The sequence below is a fragment of the Equus quagga genome, chromosome 5, assembly GCF_021613505.1.
Source record: "Equus quagga isolate Etosha38 chromosome 5, UCLA_HA_Equagga_1.0, whole genome shotgun sequence".
In the NCBI taxonomy this organism is placed as follows: Eukaryota; Metazoa; Chordata; class Mammalia; order Perissodactyla; family Equidae; genus Equus; species Equus quagga.
The window spans coordinates 34,801,212-34,827,106 of record NC_060271.1 but is presented as its reverse complement, the minus strand read 5'-3'; the positions used below and the strand labels follow the sequence as shown (position 1 = coordinate 34,827,106).

The window sequence follows — 25,895 nt, the reverse complement described above, 5'->3', positions numbered from 1 at the left end:
TTCTAGGATCACATCATCAAAGAGCTGTAACGGTACCTTGACAAAGTCTGCAGTAACAATCGCTAACTCAGTCTGTGAACCAGGTAACCACACGGCTTTGATGATGAAGTTCCCCGTTGCCAACTGGGGGTGCAACACCAAGTGATCGGAAACAGAGCCCGAGCTACTGAAGGTCAGCACGTGGCAGTCCTAGCCGTGGTTGAAGGAACAGAACGGTTAAAAGATGATTTGGAAAGTAGGTGGACTCATCTCAGAGTTCTAAAGTTTCCTTTTTCTTTCCTAATATTCCCTGCCTTGAGAGGGCATTCAGACTTCAGATATTCAGGTTTCAAGAACATGCAAAGATTATTTCCAATACAAGAGAAATGTGGAAGATCTGGAAGAAAGTTAGAGAAAGATTTCTTTTCCATTCCAATGACTTTTAAGTTTTAATCTCAACAGTGAACGAGAGAAAGTGGTGCTGAAAGAGAAGGTGAGCAGGATCTGCAGCTCAAGGTAATCAAACCTGGACCAAGCCTCACCTTCAGCCCACAAACGGCAAGGTAGTCCTCCTTGCAGGGATTCCCAGTGAGGCTCAACACCGTAAAGGGGACGGGGGCGGAAGCCAGGCGGGTCAGAGTCAACTTCCTTTTGCTGGAATCTGCTTGCTTCAAGAGTGCAGAAAGCTGCAGAACGGTGATCTGCAAAGGAACAATTACCAATTTATTCTTAACGCCAGTGCTCTGAGAGAACACGGAGCAGTAACAAAAGTGCCTTCACCAGGGATACTAGTTCACAGCCATTTGTTTGTGGATAAGTCTCTCGGGAAAATCCTAGACCAGTATCAGCCTCTATTTCTCCTGGTTCAAAGATATGGAACACCTTCCGTTTCCTTCTTCCAGTGAGGACAAAACAGATGAGAAACGAAACCAACTGCTCTTTGTATAATCAGTTCATAAAAATCATTCCACAACTCCTATGTACTATTGTTCTTTCTAGTTTTCTATGAAAATGTTTTTCAAAGTATTTTTGAGCTGTTTTAAGGACTATGCATATCTCTAGTTTGCTTTTCACTTAAAGTTAAGACAACTTTAGTGGTGATGAAGAAGCCAGAATACAGAAAAGCAGGCGTTAAGCTACCCACCACCCTTCCAACTTCCACTGGTTCTACAAAATGACACAAACTTTCCTGTGTACTTAGAGGGCTGGGAGGCCAGGGAAGAACTAAATACAGAACACCGAGTCTTTCCATGCAGACTTTTATCTCTCAGCTGTGCACTCCAGAGTTACCAAACTGGGCCAAGACTGGGAGCTATGTTGTCCTAGAAAAACTCTTAGTCATTACCCTTCCCTGGAAGCTTGAAGGATATGGGTGGTTTTTTCTCTTTTTTTGGTGAGGAAGATTGGCCCTGAGCTAACATCTGTGCCAGTCTTCCTCTATTTTGTATGTGGGATGCCACCACAGCATGGCTTGGTGAGCAGTGCGTAGGTCCACGCCCGGGATCTGAACCCATGTAACCCAGGCCACTGAAGCAGAGTGTATGAATCCAACCACTATGCCACTGGGCTGGCCCCTTGAAAGATATGTTTTGAGTGGGAATTCACTAATTAGAAACGGTCTCTGTTCTGGTCATAGTGATGCTAGGTCTAATGAGATAACTCAGGGGTTTGAGTAGAAAAGCTCATTGATCTGTCCCTAAAGCACTCTTGGAATCAGACTTCCCCAGAGAGCCAATCAGAGCACAGTCATCTGTTTTGCTTTGCACTAAGGCAAACATGACCTAAAATGAGTAGGAAGGAACAGGAGAACCCACCTTGCCCTTCTCATGGCTGACAGCCAAATGCTGGCGGCGCCCATGAGGGGAGGAGAGCACACACATAGCCACCCGCCGGAGCACATGGGCACTGATCAGCTGCCGGATAGTCTGGCCCTGGTCTCCACTGTAATTCATCCGAACGTTCTCAAAGGCACCTTCCTGGGAGCCCAAGGTGGGGACCTGGCAAACGGGGGCAGAGAGAGCAGGCAGTAAGAAGGCAGCAAAGATCAAGTGGATTCATACACTATTCGTATGCCTGAGATATGGCACAACTTAGTCACTCAAAAGCAATGGATTCCAACATCTCATCCACGGACAGTTGAGTAAAATTTGTCCAAGTTACTCTCAGGCCAATAAGAACAATGAAGAGAATGTTTCACAAAGTTAAATTTAATTAATACAAAGTACTGCCTTTTAAAAAATGTTAAAATGCCCTTTTTTAAAATCAAATGATGCTGATGATGGAAGGAATTTTTTTTCATCCATTTAACCTGGTAGAATTAAGTCAGCAACTGTCTGGATCACCAACACCAATACCCCAATGTTTTTTTTCGCTTCATCTTTAATATCTAAAAGTCTAAAAACTACTGCTCTAAAACTGACTGATTTTTAATAAAATACCAGAGTATGTCTGTGTGTGTAGCTCCAAGTGAGTTATTTTTCCCTTAAAAACAGTCACCCTCTGAGATACACACGTGCCTCACTCATTCTTATACTTCCCTTCAGAAGGGCCAACACTTTACTTTCCACTCCTGTACAGCACTGCTGGAGAGGCCAGGCCGGCCACGCCAGGAATCCTATATTCAGTGCTGCGCAGCAGGTTTTGAAGCGGATAATGACTTATGACTTATAAGCCATGTTACATGAAGAAATAAAGAAAAGCTACCTAAAGGGCCGTCAGCCAAAGAGGACAAGCTTTATTTCTGCAAGTCAGATGAGCCTCAGGAGAGAAGACACAGTGAGGAGCTTTTCTATTTTATACACAGAAGAAATTTCTAACTATTCCAATTGCCCTCAAATGTTGTTCCTCACATCTCAAGGGTTCATACATTTATATGAACTGAAAAGAGGGGACAGTCACTGGGTTGTTCTAAATGGCCTCTGCATTCCTTCTTTTGAAGATACACTTCATATGCCGATTTGCACACTGGCTGTCAAGATGGCTTAGATGGCATCTAAGATAAGTTCTGGACAGCCAGGGATTGACGGTTCTCCGGACATTCCTCAGAGTATCAAGCACACCTGGGCATCTCAGTAAATCCGCTGGTTCCTACACCCACCCAACTTCCTGACCCTGACACACTCACCATGAGCTGGTCTGTCATCTCAACCACCTTGTCCACTGTGTGCAGCTCACGGAGGGCTTGCTGAGCCCGGCTGCTGCTCCCCACAGCTGAAGCCTGCTGAAAGTTGGTCTGAATGGCGTCCATGAGGAAATTGAGCATGTCTAACACGAGAGGAGCGAAGGAGAAATTGGCCTGAGAAAAATCCAAATACACACGTGGAAAAAAAAAAGACAAATAATGGGTCATACGCATCGTAATAATTTTGCCAGTAACTACCTTCAGAATCCAGAATCCAGTTTCCTCACTTCCGATTCGATAATCTAGCCATCATCTCATTCTCTCTGTAATACTGAATTTGACTCCAGTCAATATGCTATTGTGCTACTAACCCTAGAGCGAGCTTCCTAAAGCAGGAGTCCCACATAGATACCAAATGCTTAAATGCACCCACCACATATAATTAGTTAACCTCTCTCCTAGCCATCTACCACAGCTCTAGTTATGTACCATCCTTGGGAAAACTCAGAAAATCATCACTGGAATCATCTTCTGTATTCTGTGCTTCAGATGAGGAACCTTCGCCAAAAAAGAGTGCTCTAGAGTATTACACAACTCAAATTTACTCTCCCACAAACCCCCCATAATACTCCTCAGTCATAATTCTTCCCTACAAGGTATAACTGACAACACACACTATTTGTTTCCACACTATGAAAATGAGTGACAGAGAAAGGAGACAACAACTCTAAGTTCCACCAGTGGAGCTGCAAGGCAGGGCCATCCTGCTGCAAGGCTGCCTCTGGGTTGCAGAAACCCCGGGTCTCCGCCGTTGTGGGATTTGGAAGTGAACCTGTGCTTCCGTTAGTGGCTTAGGAGCCTTTAGAAGCTGTGTCTAGGAGGTGGTGTCCAGCGACCTTCCCAGAGACTACCCCATGGTGCAGTATGTCTCCAGGCCCTGTCCCAGCCTTGTGCACCGTTTGCTCCTGAACCACCCACCAGGCTCTGCGCTCTGCCCACCCTGCTAGGCACCATCAGAGCCCTACCTGGTTCTGCAGCTCCTCCCGGCAGCCCTCCACTGTGCGGCAGAGGCTGCTCTTCTTGGGCTTCTCTTCGTCAGCAACCTTTCCATCGCTGATGGTGACTTTGGCCTTGTCAGCTGGAGAGGTGCTGGTGTGGCGCACCAGACTCTCTGAAACCCTGGGTTCACTCTGAAATGCTGACTCCTTCACGGTGGAGCTCATGCCACTGCTAGGAGTTCGCTTCACCAGTGCCTAGAGACAGAAAACATGAGAGGCCCTAAGCTCTTGTCACAAGCATGGATGAACTATTGCCTAAGATCTTGGAGGAAAATCTGACCCAAAGGAGAAATTGGCTAACCATTTAAATGATATCCAGAAGCCTGAACTCTGATCTTCATGGTATTCATCTAAGAGCTAATACTTTACTCACTCACAGAAACAGATCTTGATTATAACATCTGATATTGTGGGCAAGTCTCAGAAAAAATCTACAAGACCGCTAAGGACCCCAAAAGTTCTAACATTCTAAGTGAAGTGCTCAGTGATAGAACCAGAGAACTTACTCCTAGACCCAAGCCACTATGAAGGTGACATGGGAATTTTTGGTTTGGTTTAAGCATTCCCATGTCACTAACAAGTCACCCTGTATAGTCTAGCAGATGCCCCAATCTCTCACCAAACAGCTGCCATCTTCCTTGGCTCCACAGTCACAGAAGAAGGATCCATACTTGGCATAAGAAATTTCATGATCCTTATGGCACACCTTGGCACAAACTGTGCAAACACCCACCCCATCAACCATTTTGCAGGTGTGACAGTGGTACCTACGAAGAACAAGAACCAGCAAATGAGCCCAGAAGTCTCAACAATCAAGGTCCAGCAAACTCTCACCAGAAAGGAAGAACTCCTCTTACCAATGCTGGTTCATGAATTCTTTCTGAGTAATAGTAAAAGTGCAGAGTTTATTGCAAAGAGAATCTTCATCCTTCAAAGATAATAAGTCTTTTTAATCAAAAATATATCCTTCCACACAGGCACCCACAAAAACATACCCTATTGAAAGTAATCAACTCATAAATGACCAGTAGAAACCTGCTCCAATTGGAAAGAGCCTGTAGGCTATAAACGTGCTGCAAGTTCAGGTCAGACCTTAAGGTTTTGTGGTTAAGAAAAAAATTAATCTCATGCTTTCTCTGTAAGGGAGCTCATACCATCCTCATGAAGAACTCATCCCTTAAACTCCATCTTGGATGCGAAAACTGACAGATCACAGGACAAGTGACTCTGGAAGGCACGTGCTTACTAAATAGCCCTTTCCCCTGGAAATTAGATCCCTACAGTTTGCCCTGCAGGTCTGGAATAGTCAGTCTGGCATTAGTCCTGCAAGCTGGGAGAAAGCAACAAGGACTGGGAAGAGTTTTGAAGCTCACAGGAGCTAGAAAAGAGAGCCAAAGGCTTGTTAGTGTGAGCCAGGCAAATGCCAGCCAGCCACTACCTTGCACGGTTACCCTGGTGGGTACTTGGTACTTACTGAGTCCTCAGCCTGGGAATCTTCCTCTTCCACTGCCAACTCCTCCACCCAGTCTGAGTCCACCTCAATGGCCCGCTCTTCCCCATCCACCGAGAGGTGACTTGGGCCCTGACCATTACTCTGGCTCAGGGCATTGGTGACATCAGCCAAGTAAGACATAATATGGCATGTGCACTCCAGGACCATCACATGCTACAAAAGAAGACCACCATACCACAGAAAGTTTTAGATCTCTGTATTTGATTACTACATAAACTGTTTTCTCAATAAAGCTCAAGATCAGAGGGATGGTATAAAAGCAGAAAAGAAAAACATTTGAATTATCTATTTCTTCAGCTCTTAGCACTATGACTGCATGTAGCCAGTCAATAAATTGTACTGAATTAGTGTGATTCACTCATTCTTAAGCACAAAGATAACTTTTCATAAAACTCTGTAAAATGAAGTAAAAAAATTCAACCCAGGAAAATAGAGTGAAAATAGAGACAAAAATCATTCAAGAAAAAACTAGATTGATAGATAATAGACTAGTGGTTGCCAGAGAGAGGCGGTGGGAGGAGTGGATGAAATGGATAAATGGGGTCAAAAGGTACAAACTTCCAGTTATAAAATAAATAAGCCATGAGATGGAATGTACAACATTACATTCAATACAGCTAATATTATATTGCATATTTGAAAGCTGCTAAGAGAGTAGAGCTTAGAAGTCCTCAACATTAAAAAGAAAATTTGTAACTATGTTTGATGATGGATCTTAACTAGAATTACTGTGGTGACCATTTTACGATATATACAAACATTGAATCATCATGTTGTACATGTGAAACTAATATGTCAATTATATCTCAATTTAAAAAAAGACTAGATTAGAAGTATGAATAGGCTCTCACTGACATACTTTCTACGATTAGCATTTTTTTTAACCTGTAGTGAAAGACATTTAAATTATTGGGTTTTAAATTACTGCAGCAGAGCAGAATAGCTTCAGAGATCAAGTGAAAAATTTTCCAGCAAACTACTGCAGGCAGTTCATGCTTGCCTTAAAAACCCAACAGTCTGGCATCAAAGCCTCAGATCGCTAAGTTCCTTCACTCTGCACTCTGACAGCTGAGTGCTGAAAGGATAAAGATTAGCAAGAAAGAAGGGAGAAACAGGGGGCTGTGGTGGGTCTCAGAGACCAGTTATCTGCTGTTAGCCACCTTTGTCAGGTTTACGAGTTGGGTAGGGGGAAAAAATGCCTGAATGCAAGATCTCTTGTCAGTTTCAAACCCTTTTTTCTCAACACAGTGACCTGAAACTTCAGGTAAAGTAAACAATTCTACCATCTGGACTGGAGCTGAGAAGGTAGTCTGTAACCCCATATAGCACCTGCTCAGAGAGCAAAGCTCCCCTGCAGAGGCAGGGGAGAATTTTCCATAGCATACCAGTATCTAAAAATAGCAGGAATTCACTATGTTTTAAAAAGGATTCTGCTGGATATTTGCTTACCAGAATATTTCCTTCCCAGAATATTTCCTTCCTATCACTTCTTGCCACCCAGAAGAGGCCTGAGGGCATGCAGTTCGCAATTACACACTTCTAGGCCTTTGGGATCGTAGGCCTTTATCCTCCGGAGGCCAGCCAGGGACAGAAGCCAGTGAGAAGGAGAGCCCTCCACCTGACCACAAAGGTAAGAACCCTCACTCCCTGACTGTCGCCACTCCTCACTTCTCTTACCTTTCCATGCATTACATTGGCATTCAGTTTTTCAACCACATTCTTCTGTGACAGGTATTTCTTGCTGTCCCAAAGAAAAAAAGGGGGGGGGGGGGGCATAAAATCATCTAGGGAACCAAAGAAAGGAAGCATCTTCATGAATTCTGCATCAATTTGTGGAGAAAGAGAAGCAAAGGCCTTCTTAGAAAACTATTTAGGTACCCAGAGGTTTGGGGTGCTCTGGTCTTACCATTGACACTTGGTACACTTTCCCCAAGACTTCTCTTAGGAACAATGAACAGAAAACCCTACTAAGAAAATAATGATGATCAAGTCTAAAGCGAACAGAGTTATTGGCTACTCCTTCAATCTCCAATAAAAAGGCAGAGATTCACGTTTCTTCTACATTCACTCTAAACTACAAAGAAAATAACCTGCAATTAATTATCCCCCTTTTCTCTAAGAGCAATGTTGTAACCTACAGATGGACTCCTCCAATTTCATCATCTTACCATCTACTCAACCAGTCCACAGCAGCATTATGAAGCTGAAGATGGCCAGCACCTTGACCTGCACTGGCCAGAGTGGCCATCACAACCATGAGTTCAGGGAAACCAGTCCCATCACCGTTGGCCAGCATCTCTGTTGCCATAGGGATCAGGGTGCCCAGAAGCACAGCACACACACCTTCCCCAACTTGACTGGTAGAAAAGAAATAGCAAATTGGTAAGTAATCAACAGGAATCTGACTCTGCGTACTTTTAAATTTGTAAGAGTAATTAAAAGAAGTTTAAAATCAAGCATTAAATACAGGACTATATATACTAAGCCTAGTTTTGGACCTGGGCTACTGGAGCACAAAATATCCACCCATGTTACAACTGACAGGCCAAGGCATGGCAAAAGTTTTTCCATGGGAAAAATCAAGGAGCTCTACTAGATTCCTTGAGTCTGTCAAGAGGCAGTTATGGAATTGCTGAATGCTAATGACCGATGCCTGAAGGAAAGATAGCTGCAAATGTTCTCAGCATATTTGTGGGATGGTTAGAGACATGTGACATAAATGCAGCTGCTCTACCTGTTTTCCCGAACAATGTACGTGGTCAGTAACTGTAAGAGCTGCCGGTTCTCCTGAATCACATCCAGCTGATCAGAATCTTTGGGGGGAGATGTAGTCATGCGGGTGAGCCAGGCCTGGAGACGCACCGGCTCCACACAGGCCAGCTGTGCCAGAGAGCCACAAAGATGCAGAAGGCTCGGGTTAGGGCTCTTCTCAGCTGGGGACAGACCAAGAGGCTAAGGTCAGTGGCGGAGGGTTGGGAGGAAGGAAGGGAGGTGCAAACTGAGAGCCAGGAAAGGGGGAAAGCCTTCAAGCAAGTTTTCAACTTTCTCCAAACTTTCTCTTAGGGATTCTCTCCACTTGTTAGCATTTTCATGCTGCAGTTATACTCGGGCAGAAGATATGCACAGTATTAGCCGGACATCAAAGTTCCCGTAAGAAGATTACTAAAAGCTGTCACTCACTCAGCTGGAAGAGTTTGGTGAAGAATTTCAAAACTCGGTTACAGAATTTAGCAGAGAGGTTCTCATTGGCTGTTGCCATCATGATCTGCACAAGTTCTCCACTGGGAGGCAGGAGGGGAAAAAATGAAAGAATCACATTAAGCCTCACATAAAAGGCACCCGTTTCTATTTCTTCACAATCTCATCTCCTCTAAGGGAACTGGTCATTTGTGAATCAACAACACTAGGTGTTCATGGAATCAACCCCTCATCAATAACCTCCAGGAGTCAGCAACTAACCTAAGTCCTCCTTGAGGTACAAACACCTAAGTAGGTCTTAAGTATTCCCTGAGAAAGAACACCTAAGTCAACATAAATAGCTCGTTGCTTTGAGGCATTCAAAACCGTTCACTGAATAAAACAAAATACAGCTCACCTGTCAGAGAAAAATTCCTCCATAGCTTTACGAGCCTGGCTGCTTTCCAGTTGTTTTTCCAAATACTGGAGACATTCCTCCAAGATGGATTCATCTAGTCCACTAAGGATCAAAAAGAAAAATTAACTACCAGAAATAAGGTGGTTTAATGTCCTCCTAATACTGATTTCTAAAAATACACAGTTCATTTATGACTAAACCTGAGGGCACTATTCAATTTCGTTTTGAGAAAGCTTAGCATAAAGCCTGGCACGAAAGAAAGATGGAAGGAAAGGAGAGAGGGAGGATAGAAGAGGAAAGCAGGAGCCCTTGACAAAAACCTGGACTCCTCAACAACAAAAAAAGGAAATCCCAATACTTGGAACCTTTATTTGTCCAGTTCTCAGTGGGGTAAGACTGCAACTTACTCCGCTGTTCTTTCCGGTTCACCTATCTCAACATGGCCTAAACTATCAAGGTCAAACAGTGCTATGAGACCACCTAATTCCACAGACCACTCATCTCAGAAGCGCGGCTACAAAAACATCATACGTTTTATCAAGCCCCTTTGTACACTTCATCACATCTAGTACAGCACTTGATAAGCACCTGTTGAATTACTTAAAGTTTCCAAATCTGAACATTTTGTTAATGTTTATTCCTAAGAATTAATCACAAAAGAGTATTCTAAGTCACCTTTCGTGCATGTCCACAAGAACAGGAAATGCACACAAGTACAGAACTTTCTATTAAAAGGCACAATAATAAGCTATTAATTAAGGACATAAAGAAGCCGCTGGTGGTACGTTTCATTGAGAGTAAGTAGCAGGAGGTCACAGGAAGCTTACTGACCGTTCTCCTCAATCAGGCTCACCTATTGGGATCTGCATGATTGGCCAGAATGTTGTAACAACCAGTGATCAGCTTCTCATAAACACGAGCCAAGAACTCATCAGACTCTGCAGGGCCCAGGATGCGCTCCAGTGAGTTGCTACTGATCTCAGCAACACTCTCAGTGCTTGAGTCCAAAAGAAGGGGAAGCAGGGTCCGAATTACCTGTGGCGGGTTCATCTCATCGGACCAACTTCAGCAAAGAAAATGGAACCAAGTTAGTGAAAATACTCCTCCAAAAGCTGTAAGGACAGGACAGGGTAATTCAATCACTTATTGAGGGGAAAGGCTTTTATTCCAGTTTTTTTCCCCTTAATGGTTGTTTTACATGGGGGTAACCATACAACTCAAATTCTACTTTTTCATTATTATATCAGAAGCAAAAATCACCTCCATGTGAAAAGTCTTATTAAAACATTAATCATATAAAATGTATTTTATAATATTCAGAAAATTAACTGAAACCTAAGCTAATAACCCATCCCAGACAACTTTTCTAGAACTGCCAGGAATCTGGATTGCTTTTAAGGTAAGGTGATGTAGGACTTTACCCATGACCTATGTACACAAAGACAAAATAGTCCCTCTACCGGCTTGCCCTAGTCCCCACAACGGCAGCATCTAACTCCAGCAATGATTCTGGAGAAATGTGACTTCAAATACATTACTGTCACCTTAAAAATTAAACCCAAAGCACCTCTAAATCACAATATGATTTAAAGCCAGCATGCCTTTTCTGAAAAATACTACACAGAGAGGAAGAATTACTCTGCTGTCCTTCAGATAAGTTAAAAACCATTCTACATAAACGCTCATACTGTACTCGAAAGCAACAGGCTCTCTTTGCTATGGAAACATGCAAGAAAAGCATTATCAGATAGCCCCAGTGTCTTCATTTAGCTATGACAGGAGACAAGTGTAGAGGACACTCAGGGCTGGGCAGTAGGTACTCACACAATAAGATCTCCAGTCAGCCTGACCAGTGAGAGGAGCGTGTGCTTCAGGGACGCAGCCAGAGGCAGACTTTGGCCACAGAGGGTCCCGAGGTGAGCGGCCTGCACAGCACTGATGTAACTCTCCGAAGGGATAGTGTCATTGGCAAAGGCATTGCGCTGACGGAAGCAAAACAGACGTGAATGGACAGACCATCTATCTGCCCAGGACGAAATGCCCAGACGGAAAACAAGAAACCAAGCTGACATAAAATAAGACCCCACTGAGGCTTACAGGCAATGGCTGTGCTCAGCGTACGCTATTACTCACCGTGTGAAGGGATACGGGGTGGAGGGACGGAAGCACTTAACAGATTTTAGTTAGTACACAGTTAAAATTTAAGAAGTTAGTTAAAATTTAGTTGGTATACGATTAGGATACCAAATACCACTTTTCAAATAATTAGAATATACTATATTTCACATTAAAACTATTGTTATTTGTCTCTAAGAACTGAGAAGGATCTTGATTTTACGACGTATCTGGCTTTCCTTACAAATATCTTAATTATCCCTATACTACAGCTCCAGGTGATGTAAACAGAGGTTACAATTACAAAGTAGGGACGACAAGATTCTAATACTTGGCTTTTCCAAAGAACTGTAATAACAGAATAATTTAAGAGAGGTAATCTGAGTAGAGCACACACAGATGAAGGAAACTGACAGAAGACTCAAGAGTCTTCTAAGAACCTAAAAGCTACCCCATAAAATTATGACAAAAAGAGCACATTCCTGACAGATAACCTAAAAAGGAAAGGAAAGAGTTAACATTTACTGAGAATTTATGTGCCAGATAATGTGCTAAGCACTTTACATTTAATATACTTAATCTTCACACCCCAGTATTTAACAAATGAAGAAACTGAGGCTCATAGTAATAAAGTAGTTATCCTGTACACAGTAACACAGTCCTCTTAGCAAAAGGATCGCATGGGTACCATTTGGGTAATTCAAGGCATTGACTATTGATTTAGCTACAGCAAATACTACTGCAACATACAAAGATCTCTTGGCAGCTGGTTTAAGCCAAAAGAACAAGAAGAGAACACAGAATGGCTAGTGCTCCATATTTCTACTCCTGGAACAGACACTCACCCAGGAGCCAATGTTGGGAAACTCATTAGTATTGATGTTATTCCAGGATTCACAAACAGCTTGCACTGATGATGGTAAATTCTGAACCAGTGCTGGACCTGGAGGTGACAGAAAGGGCAAGGAATCAGAACAAGAGAAAGACTGACACACAGCATTTTAAAAGCCAAGCCAAAATGCAGAAAGAAACACCACAGCCCAGGGTGTCAAAATAATTACTAAAATAGCTTAGATGGATATTTCAATAGCAGTACTATATCCAAGAACTAGCTAATTGCTTAAAAGCTAACAATCTGAATTGTAAGGTTTTCATTTCCCATTATATTCACTTTCTAATCTTACAAGTCAAGAAGACAACTGAAAACAAGATGCAAAGTGAAGGCAAGTCATTACACGTCAGGCTAAATGCACTCAAACATCTGTGACACCTTCTATCAATAGGTAGCACTTTAATCTCTTTTCTCCTTAAGACAAATCTTGACGGCAGGGATCATTAAGGCACCTTAATAACAGCATTCAGTGAAGTGGTGGAATTTAATTTCTAAAAGTGAGAATATCTGAACACTGAAAGGGGATTTAAAGCTTGATATTCAGGAAAACATAAATGGCTATAACTTTTAAAGGATGACTATTGCACTTAGCTCCGATCCTGCTCAAGTCCTTGTGACTCCCCATCCTAAAGTTCTACAGATACTCCTCACATGGGAAGAGGCTTTCCCAAGCACGAAGCAGTGGCTTGCTAGTCTTCCTAATCTCTATAAATGAAAAGTAGAACAAAGCAAAATAGTCTAATGCTTCAGAACCAAATGATCTGGGTTTGGATCCCAGCTCCAGCACTTGCAAGATGTACGATTTGGGGCAAAGAGAAGTTCTCTAAGCCTCAGTTTCCTAATGACTGAAAGGGGATAACAACAACACGTACCTCACAGGATTATTGTGAAGATCAAGACAGATCTATGTCAATGTGTGACACACAGAAAGGTTCCGATAAATGGTAAATGCCAGTAGACAGGTAGAGAGGGAGAGCAGCGCGAATACTAGTGTACCAGCAGTGACAGTATTATTCAAAAGCCCACTCACTTACCCAGGGTGTTCGCCTTGCATCTGCTGGAGCCAATAGCCAAAACAGCAGCAAAGCCATGCAATTTCTCCTGGGAAGGTTTTTCAGTGGATCCATCTTCATTAAAGTTCTGTAGCAAGTACGCTCTGAAGAAAAAGTAGGAGGATATGTGAAAGCTAAAGCAATCTACTCCCATCACAGTTAGCAGAAACTAACCCTAGACAAATTGAAAAACCTGTATCTCAGTTTCCTAATCTGTTAAATGTAGTCGAGTGTACCTGCCCCTGTCTGGTCTCATAAAAATTCCAATGGGTAACTGTTTCCCAAAGAATATCTCATCCTCTGAAATGCTCTCAAAACACAATTCCAGGACAAACGAGTTTAAGAAACACTGAATACTCTAATTACCCTCCTCCCACTCGCCTCAGAAGTTTGGCAATATATATATTAAAGGATCTGAGAAGTACTGTATTTTTTGTTAAAACTGTTTAATTTTATTTACCCAGCACTTCCCAAACTTACTTGCCCAGAAACATCTATGAACAGTTCAGTTTAGAAAGCGTTGGCCTAATGGGTCAGATTAGGGCCTGTAAGCTCACGGAGGGCAATGACTTGGTCAGCTTTGCTACTGCTATACACCCAGCACCTAGAAAAGTACTTGGCAAGCAGCAAGCACTCGTACTTGTTATTTATGCTTATTGCTCATATTTGTTCAAAAATTCTGACTCAAGCAATAGTCCTCTCTCTACCGCAAGGTATTCACGCAAAAAACGTTAGTCAAGTTTTACAAGGATCTACGTCCCTCTCAGCATAAAAGCCCCACAGAAAAGGAGCTGAACAGTGAAATCCTATAGGGACCAGATAAGGTAAATGAGCTTGAAGGGGCCCAGTGAGAGCAGCTACACGGGAGAGCCACTCCTCAGCTCCGGTATGTTACTGTCATATGGGAAGTCAGACCTAGTTTTGCCAGTTCTTCCAATGTAAAAAAAGCGAGAAATCTTGATTTGTTAATAAACTCTCAATTTTTATACACTGAAAATGATCTAAAATGTCTAAATAAATCATGCAGAACAAACAATAGTCTACAGGGTGTGCAATTTGCAATGTTTACTACAGAAAGGGCTGGATCTGGATTTCAAAATACTCTAAGAAATTTTTTTTCTCCAACTACATACCATGAAATAAAGAACACTTAAACAGCTTCATCTTAATGAATAATAGAAACGACAGTATTTGGAAAAATTACATTATCTTTCTTTGTATCCTACAGCAAAATGCTAGAAAGTATTTAAAGATTTATAGAAATTAAACTTCTTGTTGACTCTTCCTGAACTACTGAAAATTCCCTCATCAGGCACACCTTCATATTAGAAAAGAAAACATTATACCAAGGAAAAAAAAAGGAAAAACAAAAAACCTAAGCTGATAAAAAGGAGAAAATGTGAAATTCTGTCCCTGAGGATCTGCAGAGTGATCAGTACTTGGAACTACAAAGTTCAGTTTGAGGAATTTCCAGGCTCCTAAAGAAAGTAAACCACTCAAGGATCTAAATTCCCCATTTCCGACATCCTGGGCAGGCAGCCCGTCACACCTGGTGAATGATGCGTAGGTGTCAATGAGCTGCAGCGTGGCTGGAAGCAGGTTCTTGGTGATCTCAGATGACTTATGAGGATCCGTCTCGGCAGCCATCTTAGAAAAATGCTCATCCAAAGAGACCTGGACCTTCGAAATAGCAGCATCAAGGGTGTAGATGGACTGAAGACTGGGAATTTCATGGAGTTGCAAGATGGTGGTACAGTCGATGCTACAGAATGACGAGATCTTTAAAAATACCCAAGATATTAATTAGCTGTGGCAAAAGGCTGTGGCAGAAGCCAAGTTCTGTCATTAGGGATCCAAAACTAACACACCTGTCGAGCAAAGTACTCCTCTACAATTTCAACGTCGTACTTCACCGAGCTGCACTTGGTGGACGCCAGTTCTAGGAGAGAACCAGCATGTTCAGCCTTCATTCCCTGTTTGATAAGGTGATCCTATTTGGACAATAAGAAAAGGGTTTAGGAGATCAAGAGAGACAGAGTGGAAAGCTTTCATTACCCTTAAATTTAAAAGTTCCCAGAAGTAGAGAGCATGTTGGCTTTAGAGACCCCTCAGCAGCCAGTTCTGTGTTACACTGTGGTACCTTTATCCAGTTGACATAGGAGCTGATCCGGAGGCGGGAAGACCACCGCAGAGTGTGTAAGATGTCACATTCACTCATCTCAGGTGCATTCATGGCCAGCTGGTTCATGTAAGTCTTTGATGGTGGCAAAATTCCCAGGATCCGCCACAGTATCAGGAAGTAATACTGAAGGGCGCAGGCCTCCTGGAAGAAGCAAAAAGAGCAGTCACAGAGGTAGCAGCATTTGGTACTGCCTCAAGATCTCCCTAACAGTAGGAACTGTTCCAAACACAGCTTTTAAAGCAGAATTGTGTGTAGTCCTGATTTTCAACTTAGATTTGGCTCTCAAGTCTGCTCTCCAGTTCTTTCTAGAGAATATTCCTAACAATAAAGCAGAAAGTGGTAAAACACACAAATAACTAATTTACTCCCTATTTTGGACATTTCACAGGCCAAAAAAGCTATTCTAAGACAACTCCGGCTCCCTAATAATTTACCAAGTAACCAAAAGAGGGCAGGACATTCTCCTCAGCAGGCCCACAATCAGCCAGCCCTTTCTGTGGCCTGAATTGCTATTTTGGCTTCTAAAAGGTACAGAGATATTCATGGGGCCACAGAAAAAGCTCAAGTGTGAGGCTTTCAATACCATGCATCAAACAGCCTCACAGGAGATACAGTACTTAGGTGGCCATTAACTCTCAAACTCACATTTCTCTCAATGCTGACAAAAAGATACAAAAATGATAAAATTATCTCCAAGGTGAACATCACCCCCCAAACTACACAGAAATATTGAAGTATCAGTCAGTTTTGCAAACAGATATTTAATACACTGGTTAGATTCCAGATGAAAATTTCTGGTAGAAATGCTACACAATTATCAAACACACCCCAAACTCTTCATAACGAGCCCAGGCTTCCATGGTCTTACCAGGGCTGTTACATTCTTGTTTTCCTTTCTCCTGACTGTATCAAGCTGGGATCCAGCTGCAAGCAGGGATGTGAGTGCGGTATAAAGCTCATCATACTTGACAAGCTTGGAGAAAAGAACATCACACGCCTAACATCAAGAAAAAAAAGACAATCATTTTTTCTTATTTTTTTAAATATTAACTTTTTCCTAATACCCATACACCATCACTTAACCTCATGATTAACAAAACAGTTCATTCAAATTATAGTTATTAATTTCTCACTGCAGCAAGATTCCCAATGACGGACCTCACTCAGTTCATGGGCTACCGTGAGCACACAAGTGCAGGCTTTAGAATGAGGCAACTGTTTATGTCCATTAAAAGAGCTGCATGTGAAAATACTAACAGAAACAGTCTTCGGGAATAATGTGTCAGAGGTGTCAAACACTAGGAAGGACATCCCCTACAGCAAAAGTGGGGCCCAGAAACAAATCTCAAAAATAATATTTTCCCTTTAGAATAAGCTCAAATTCTAATACAGACCAAATTCCCTCCTTACAGTAAAAAAGTAAGTGGTTCATTCCCTGTCCCCCTGACAGAGACTGATTTTGGAGCAAACTATCTGACCCACATGTAAAATGGGGTTTTAAAATTCCTGGTACCACAGAATCAAGTCGGTTCAAATCATCCTCTGAAGCTTCTGGGGACAGGACACAGTAGAATCTGGGTTGTGGGACAGCATCTGAAAAACAACGTGCTAATAAGAATGGTTTCATGCTCAACTCTGTGTAATAAGTCTAAAATGTAAAATCTAAGAAAACACTTTGGAACAGGGTTTCCCAGCCTTGGCATCACCGACATTTTCCACCAGGTAACTCTTTGCTGTGGGAGCCTGTCCTGTGCTCTGCAGGATGTTTAGCACCATCCTGGCTTTTCCTACTCTCCCAGTTGTGATAACCAAACATGTATCCAGACAGCACCAAATGTCTCCTTTGGGGGTGGGGGGTACAATCACCCCAAGTTGAGAACCACTGTTCTGGGAGTTAACTAAGGTGATCTACGATCATCAAGTTAACCACCAAAATTGTATCATTAAACTGACTGCATTAAACTTAAATGCTGGCTCCCCAATGTAAAAGAGATTAACTAGGAAGAGATCCCAATGATAGTAAATTACACTAGGGCTCAATGAAAGTTTCCACAAAATACACAACACCTAAAAGTCCTCAGGATGAGATAGCAGACATACACTGAAAATGAACACAAGAGGCACCTCACCAAAAGAACGGACAACTGCAATATGAGAACCACTGGAGAGAACGTCATGGCTCCCATTCTCTTCCCAACAGTATACCACCATGACCCAAAGGGAAATGCAGCCTATAGGTTACAACCACACTGCTAAGGAAAACTTACATTTAATCACTGAAAGTGGCAGGAATCCATATAGTACACTCCATGGCAGACACAAGCATTCCCAATTCTTATCTCAATGTTTTTTGTTTTTAAAATAGATGTGGGATATGTGAGAGTCTACTTCTGAAAACGGTTTGAATTCGTAGGTATGTGCCACCCACAGGAAGTAAACTAAACCAAATGACCAAAGATCCTCGAGGAGTCCCCAAGCTCTAACTGCAATCCCACCAATGAGAATCAGTTTCTTATTGAAAATCTTCCTTCTGACCTGATGAAAAATGCTTCGACCAGTTTTCTTCTACTTCTTTGAACCCATGATAGAGAAGGGTGGTAGCTCGGCGGCCATTGCTGTCCTGAGATCCACTTGCCCACCCAAAAGGAGGACTTAGCAGGTTATGCTGCACCTTTTAAAACACAAGTACTCAAATTAAGAAAGATACAGAGTCACCGTTCTGCTTCCCACTCCAGGCATGATAACAGACTGGTATATCAAAGTTTGGGAAACTCACAAACCAAATAAAATTTTAGATTTTTCTGTCACTTCTTTCAGGAGTTATCTTTTTGCTGGAGTATAGAATAGTGTTCAAGGAAACACTTTACAAAATGCTAACCATAATAATCTTAAATGACCCTCCCATCCTTATTTTGGATCCCGACAACAAGTGAATTTACTGATCTATAAAATCTGCCACTCGGCCATCATTCAACCACTAATAAATACTCATTGAGGGCTGCTGCTCAGGGCACTGTGCTAGACACAGGCAAAGCAGGGTCATGCAAAGGAGGACACCTGTGAATGGAGCCTATAATCCAATTTTAACAAATGCATCAAATCAAGAAATCTACATTTATTGCTTCTGGGTAAACATAAAGTGTGAGTGCACATACACAAATCCTGGTGGTCTTCCTAAAGCTACTCATAAACCTACCACAACGAACACCTAAAACCTAAAGGGAGTAGGTCATTTCAGTTTGGATCATGGTAACTTGAGAAAATAACGCTCTCAGTAACAGCTAGTAAAGCAAAAAGAATGCGTTCATCTGTACCTGCTCAAACAGATACACAGGGGCTTTGGAGTACTGATGAAGCAGATAATCAAAGATCAAAAGGAGGCGAGCGAGGACGAGAGGCACAGAGCGCATCTGGGCATCCATGTTGGCACTCAGCTCCTGGATGATCTGCACAAAAAGGGTCAGTATGGCCCGCCGGCCTTTCTCAGTGAAGTTGTGGAAAATGAGGAGGAGTAACTGCAGGTGTTCTATATTCAAATCTTCTGTCTCACTGGGCACCACCCCTTGCAGAGCATTCTGCTTCATTGTCGACAAAAACCTACCACAGAGAAAAGGAGAATATGTCTGGTGGGAAAAGGTCAGAACACCCCACAAGAGTTACAATGTCACATGCTGGAAGAGTTAAACTTCTTAAACCCAGGCTTTAAGATAAATTAAGGAAGACAAAAAGCTGCATGTAAAGAGAAGATAAAAACTAAATCTTGGCTACAAAAAAGCCAGATTCGGCCACAGAAACATTTCAAAGAACCCTTAGGCAATGTCAACTGTGGCCACAGTAGTATTAACACCCACCCTGCCATTTCTGACAATGGAAGGAACTGCAAGCTCCCCCAAAGGCGACTTTTATTTTTTTAATTAATAAACCTGAGCAGGTAGAAACAACTCAATTACTTCCCCTATACTGTGATTCTACAGTCTAATTCTTGTTTTGAGAGTTTAGTTTACACGACAGGTCAAAATCACTGCATGATTATAGTTAAAAATAACTCAACGCACTAAAAAGCAATAAAAAAGAAATTATACTATTCAGAGAACTTATCAGAAGAGCTTTTATGCAAAAAAGGAACGAATGTAGCCAACTGTACCACTGCCTTCGGCCATCAGGAAAGAGATTTGTGTTTTAATATCCCTCACCACATCCCACCCTCCACCTCCTGGCCTTTTTGCAAGATTCCACAAGGAAAAATACACTGGGTCTTTGGCATTCAAGGAGGTTTATGATTTCTCAAATCCAGCATTAGAGCTATTTGATCGGAGAATGGGGAAGAGAAAAGCAAAGCCTTTTAGGAAAACAAACTGCTTTGAAGACTCCTAACCATGTAAACAAAAATGGCAAATATAGGTCCATCTAAAGAGGATTTAGATGATTAATCTGAGCTTCCCCCAAGTAAAAAAAATTCTTTAAAAGTTGTCCAAAAAAGACTGTAAGTCACTCTAAGTGGTTTCATGTTGAAAGCAAAATAAGCAAAGACAGAGCTGACTTCCCTGATCCTTCTCTTTCAAAAAACCAGGTCAGGATAAAAGTGGTTACTTTCAGGATTCTAGTTCTACCTCATAATTGTGACCAAATCCCCCACGTGCTCAGGGAAGATTCTGTCTCCAGACCGTAGTTTATGTACTCCTGTTTTTCAAACAGTATATCTTCTCCCAACTCCCCCAATCAGAAACACACTCCTCCACTCTTGCCACTTTAAACACGATCATCAGGGTACCATCTCAGAGCCAGAGATGAACCACGAAGAAGTCAAACAAATTTTAGAAGGTAAATAACCTTCTCCACAGGGCTTCTCTTGGGGGTATCTTACCTGTCCCAAACTTTAAGGCATTCAGGGACATCAGGATCACCTTGAGCGCCGGCTTTATGTTGCCAGATGAGCAAGAGGCGTGAAAGTACAGAGAGGCTTTGGGGGTGAATGTACAAGGGCCAAGGACCCTCAGAGAAAGGAGCAACACCCAGCTGCTGCAACAGTGTGTTCTGACATGAAAGACAGACAAGAGACCATTAGGAAAAAGGCAGGGAATGAGGCCGAAAGCTTACTAATACTCTCTGATCTTACTTTTTAATACTGAAAAAAATACAATAGCCCCCTACCCCCGCTCCATCTGCAGGGGGGCTATGTTCCAAGACCCCGAGTGGATGCCTGAAATCACAGATAATACCAAACCCTATATATACTATGCTTTTTCCTATACATACATACCTATGATAAAGTTTAATTTATAGATTAGGCACAGTAAGAGATTAAACAACAATAACATTTCTTTGGCATATCCGAATTGCCAGCATCACTACTCTTGCGCTTTGGGGCCATTATGAAGTACAATAAGGGTTCCTTGAGCACTGCGATACCATGACAGTCCATCTGATAACCAAGACAGCTACTAAGTGGGTAGCATATACGGCATGGATATCACGGACAAAAGGATGAGTCACATCCTGGGTAGGATGGAAGGGGACAGCTCAAATTTCATCATCAGAACAACACACAATTTAACACTTATGAATTGTTTATTTCCGGAATTTTTCATTTAACATTTTCGGACTGCAGACCATAGGTAACTGAAACTACTGAAAACAAAATCGCAGCTAAGAGGGGACCACTGTACTTTAAAGAAAGGAAGACAAGAAAATCAGATTTAGAAATGGTTTAGAGAAAGATCTTTTCATTCAACAAATGAGAAAAATAATAAAGGAAAAATTACTAATCTAACCCCATTAACAACTACAGTTAATTAGTGTCAGAAATGGGGTCCTGAAAAAAGAGAAAGGCATTGAAATAACAAAATCAGGATAATTTTTCAAATGGATAGAATTCTGTGCCTTCAAAAGAAAACTTTTTCAACAACTGTAATAGCTAACGGTTTTTCTTTCATAATCAGTTACGTACTACAAATAACACTCAAAAGGGGGCCATCCAACAACGTGTAGGTCCAACAACTTGTACTAACAGTATTAGCAGAGCAATTGGGCCTATCAGATGTCAAGGCATCTAGAATTAATTGGGGTTGTCTTTGCCTCCAGTTGCAGCAGGTCTCTCAAATGAGCTTTCCTTTCAGCTCAGTTATCTAAGCTGCAACTTATCTTCTCAAGCGCACACACACTGAGCAGGATGCCAATGGAAAACCAGACAAAAGCCTGCTCCTCATTTGGCTTCAGAAAACACAAATCATGGTTACCTCAGGATATAGGATAAATTCCTAAGTCTGCCAAATTAAATTATATTCTTATAAAACATCCTCGAGGACCCCAGTCCTTGGAAATAATTATTCAAGATGTCACAGCTATCAAGAGTAGTTCACACGTATCGGGCAGTTACCACAGGATAAGTGCTGTATCCACACCATCACACTCAACGCTCAGAGCTGTAATGGTAGGTGGGGTATGCGCCATTTTACTGATGAGGGAAATGGAGCTCAGAGCAGTTTAAGAACATGACCAAAGCCACAAGATGACCAAGTGACAAAGCCAGGTTTATCTCTAAAACCTACATTCTTAATCTCTATGCTCCACTTAGCCCTAAACAACTTCTCAATTCCTGACTCGAGGAAACAATTCAAAAAGTAAACACGCCCAAGCTATATCCAAAATATTAACTGTAGCCCTACTGTAGTAATAAAAAATGCAAAAAAACTAAGTGTTCAAATCAAGGGAAGTGCAGCCATAACGGTAGCAACTACAAAGGTAAACCATAAAAAATATTATATACACACACACACAAATAGTAAAATGTGAAAAAAGAGAAACCAAGAGATGTTTTGATGTTCTGATTATAACTGTAAAACTATGCATCTATCTAGATGGATAGGTACTAGAAGGAAACATGGAAAAACTAAAGTCATGAATTTAGTGGAAGGATTATAGTTCACATATATTCCTTATAATGTTATTTATACAATTTCTTTTTTAGGTGTGCTTTCTGGTGAGGAAGAGCAGCCCTGAGCTGACGTCTGTTGCCAGTCTTCCTCTTTTTCTTCCCTTCCACAGCCCCAGTGCATGGTTGTACATCCTAGTTGTAGGTCATTCCAGTTCTTCTACGTGGGACACTGTCACAGCATGGCTTGGTGAGCCGTGTGTAGGTCCCACACCTGGGATCCAAACCAGTGAACCCCAGGCCACCAAAGCAGAGCACATGAATTTAACCACTATGACACCGAGCCAGCCCCTATATACAATATTTTTTTAAGTGAAGTGTCTTTTTGTCTGTTTTGTGTCAGTTCTTTTAGGCCTCAGAGCCATGAGAAATGAGTTAACGTCCTTCAGACACCTGGTTTTTCCCTACCACTCCAACTCTCATTAGGTTAAGCAAGAGGAACTGACTTTCTAAGAAGGAAACCTGAGCCACAGCACAGCAGCACAGTCCTGACCTGAGCCGTTCCCTTCCACCTCCGGACACCCTTCTCCGCCCCTCTATAACACCGGCCTTCCCCTGGCTCCGCCTCAGCCTTCATCTCTCTTGCTGTCCTCCATCCATCTCATTGGTCTTCATTATTTCAACAACAGCCTCTTAGTGGATAATTCCCAAAGCTGTATTATCAATCTTAATATTTTAACTCCTGAATTTCAGACTCACATTTCCAACTATTTTCTAGACATCTTCATCCCAATGGTACCTCAAAATTTCAGTATATTTAAAATGATTTTTTTCAATAGTTGTAATGGTGACTGTTTAAACTGATAACATTGATGATACACAATGTACAACTCTTGCATATAATTCTTCAATACAAAATTCTTGTATACAAAACTACACAATGGTTTTTCTCATTTGACTGAAAGGGCGACACACTGACAAAGGTAGCACCGTAATCACTTGGGTAATGCCTCTGCTAACTGCCTTTAGCTTCCTCCTTCACTAACAAAGGGCCTTACGCTCAGCTATACAACTTTCTAGACTGCACAATGGCTTCAAGGCTGGCTACCACAAGTGACTAAAAGAAAGCCATGCTGGTGAGCTGACACTGACTTGTTTGTTTTATGGCCAAGAGGCACATGAAAAGATGTTCATCATCACTGATCATCAGGAAAATGCAAATCAAAACCACACTAAGATATCACCTTACACCCATTAGAATGGCAAAAATAACCAAAACAAAAAGTAACAAATGTTGGAGAGGTTGTAGAGAAAAAGGAACCCTCATACACTGCTGGTGGGAATGCAAACTGGTGCAGCCACTATGGAAAACAGTATGGAGATTCCTCAAAAAGTTAAAAATAGAAATACCATATGACCCAGCCATCCCACTACTGGGTATCTATCCTAAGAACCTGAAATCAGCAATTCCGAAAGTCCCATGCACCCCTATGTTCATCGCAGCACTGTTTACAATAGCCAAGACGTGGAAGCAACCTAAGTGCCCATCAACTGATGATTGGATAAAGAAGATATGGTATATATACACCATGGAATACTACTCAGCCATAAAAAAGAATAAAACCATCCCATTCACAAAAACATGGATGGACCTTGAGGGTATTATGTTAAGTGAAATAAGCCAGGTAGAGAAAAACAATCTCTGTATGACTCCATTCACATATGGAACTTAAACATGTAGACAAAGAGAACAGATTAGTGGATACCAGGGGAAAGGTGGGGTGGGGGTGGGCACAAAGGGTGAAGTGGTGCACCTACAACATGACTGACAAACAATAATGTACATCTGAAATTTCACAAGGTTGTAAACTATCATAATCTCAATAGAAATTTTTTTTAAAAAACAGAGAAAATGGCAAATTATGCCTCATGTACCTAAAGAATCCAAAGGATCACTCTGAGTAAAGGTAAAACAAGTGCTCCATGAGTAAATACAGCCTCTGAGCTGACTTCCACCTAAGACAGTGAGCCAACTGAGCGTTCAATATCATTCCTTCTACCCTCAAACCAACTCTCCTTCCTTTTTTTTTTTTTTTTGAGGAAGATTAGCCCTGAGCTAACATCTGCCACCAATCCTCCTCTTTTTTGCCAAAGAAGACTGGCCCTGAGCTAACATCCATGCCCATCTTCCACTATTTTATATGTGGGACGCCTGCCACAGCATGGCTTGACAAGCAGTGCATAGGTCCACCTCCAGGATCCGAACCAGGGATCCCCAGGCTGCCGAGGCGGAATGTGCAAACTTAACTGCTGCGCCACCTGGCTGGCCCCCAACTCTCCTTCCTGACTTCCAAATTTCCATTAAAGACAACAGCATTCTTCTAGTCTCATTTAGGTTTTAGACCCAGGGAATATCTCAGACTCCTTCCTCCCCATGTCCTTCACCCCATTCAAATAATTTCCCATGATCTCTACAATAGGTCCTTTATCCACACCAAATCTCCCTCTTTTCTCATGACCCCACACTAATTCGAGTCATCTTTATTTCTTCAGTGCCTACAACAGTACCTAGCACATAGTAAGTGCTCAATGCACACTTATTGAATGAATGAACCCAGATCACTATAGTAATATTATTAGTTATAATTTTATATGTAATATTAAATACAACAATAAATACAATAATATTAAATAAGAATAACAGTAACAAAATAATGAAGACAGCAGCTCATGTTTGGCAGGTACTAGTACTATATGGCAGGGTACTTTTTTTTCCCACTTTTTTTGGTAATAAAATAACATAATGTAAAATTGACCATTTTAACCATTTTGAAGTGTAGTTCTACAGCATCAAGTACATACACAATGTGCAACCATCACTACCATCCATCTCCAGCACTTTATCTTCCCCAACTAAAACTCTGTACCCATTATACACTAATGGGTATAGTGCATATACAATATAATATGTGATATTGTGATATAATAAGAACTATGTATTTTCTCTTGGTCCCATTCCTGGCACAAAGCTCCTAAAACTCCTATAACTTCCTGAGTGACAGAGGTGAGAGGAGTATCTTTTGTTCTAATAAGCCCCTTTCAATAACACCTGAGTTTATGCTAATGAGGTGACTTGGTGGGCCCTAGTTAGCTTCAGGATGGGGGCTGGCTGCCAGAGGAACCAACCATATGATGAGAGGGCTGGAATGTTCGGCCCCACCCCCAACCTCCAGGCTAGAGACTGTTATCCACCGATGGCCAATGCAGCAGGATGCCAATGGAAAATCAGACAAAAGTCTGCTTCTCATTTGGCTTCAGAAGACACAAATCATCTTAGGAGACTGCTTTACTAGATGAATTTGAAAGAAAAAACAGAGGGGCCATGCCAACCACACACATCTTCTCCCATAGCCTTTCAGAAGAAAGTCCTCTTCCCAAGATGTTCATAAGTCATCAATAAGTAAGTTTCAATTTCCTCTCTAATAGGGAATAGTTCTAACTGGTCTTACTAACTCAA

The 25,895-nt window shown here is 41.8% G+C and overlaps 1 protein-coding gene across 5 annotated transcripts in view; it reads right to left on the bottom strand.

Annotated features, from left to right (window-relative positions):
• The window catches only part of UBR4 (ubiquitin protein ligase E3 component n-recognin 4), a 127,210-nt gene that overhangs the window by 79,199 nt on the left and 22,116 nt on the right, over positions 1-25,895 (bottom strand). For all 5 annotated transcript variants that reach the window (XM_046661117.1, XM_046661119.1, XM_046661121.1 and 2 more), the window contains exons 18-42: positions 20,372-20,541; positions 18,822-19,104; positions 18,043-18,178; positions 17,021-17,100; positions 16,376-16,504; positions 15,466-15,648; positions 15,194-15,316; positions 14,875-15,104; positions 13,308-13,429; positions 12,227-12,324; positions 11,091-11,248; positions 10,120-10,329; positions 9,267-9,368; positions 8,852-8,952; positions 8,406-8,604; positions 7,840-8,028; positions 7,349-7,412; positions 5,633-5,824; positions 5,016-5,086; positions 4,778-4,925; positions 4,126-4,353; positions 3,104-3,274; positions 1,794-1,976; positions 522-680; positions 37-189 (exon numbers count right to left, since the gene is read on the bottom strand). In XM_046661117.1, the coding sequence (XP_046517073.1) occupies positions 37-189; positions 522-680; positions 1,794-1,976; positions 3,104-3,274; positions 4,126-4,353; positions 4,778-4,925; positions 5,016-5,086; positions 5,633-5,824; positions 7,349-7,412; positions 7,840-8,028; positions 8,406-8,604; positions 8,852-8,952; positions 9,267-9,368; positions 10,120-10,329; positions 11,091-11,248; positions 12,227-12,324; positions 13,308-13,429; positions 14,875-15,104; positions 15,194-15,316; positions 15,466-15,648; positions 16,376-16,504; positions 17,021-17,100; positions 18,043-18,178; positions 18,822-19,104; positions 20,372-20,541 (3,882 nt within the window). The remainder of the gene's footprint in view (positions 1-36; positions 190-521; positions 681-1,793; positions 1,977-3,103; positions 3,275-4,125; positions 4,354-4,777; positions 4,926-5,015; positions 5,087-5,632; positions 5,825-7,348; positions 7,413-7,839; positions 8,029-8,405; positions 8,605-8,851; positions 8,953-9,266; positions 9,369-10,119; positions 10,330-11,090; positions 11,249-12,226; positions 12,325-13,307; positions 13,430-14,874; positions 15,105-15,193; positions 15,317-15,465; positions 15,649-16,375; positions 16,505-17,020; positions 17,101-18,042; positions 18,179-18,821; positions 19,105-20,371; positions 20,542-25,895) is intronic.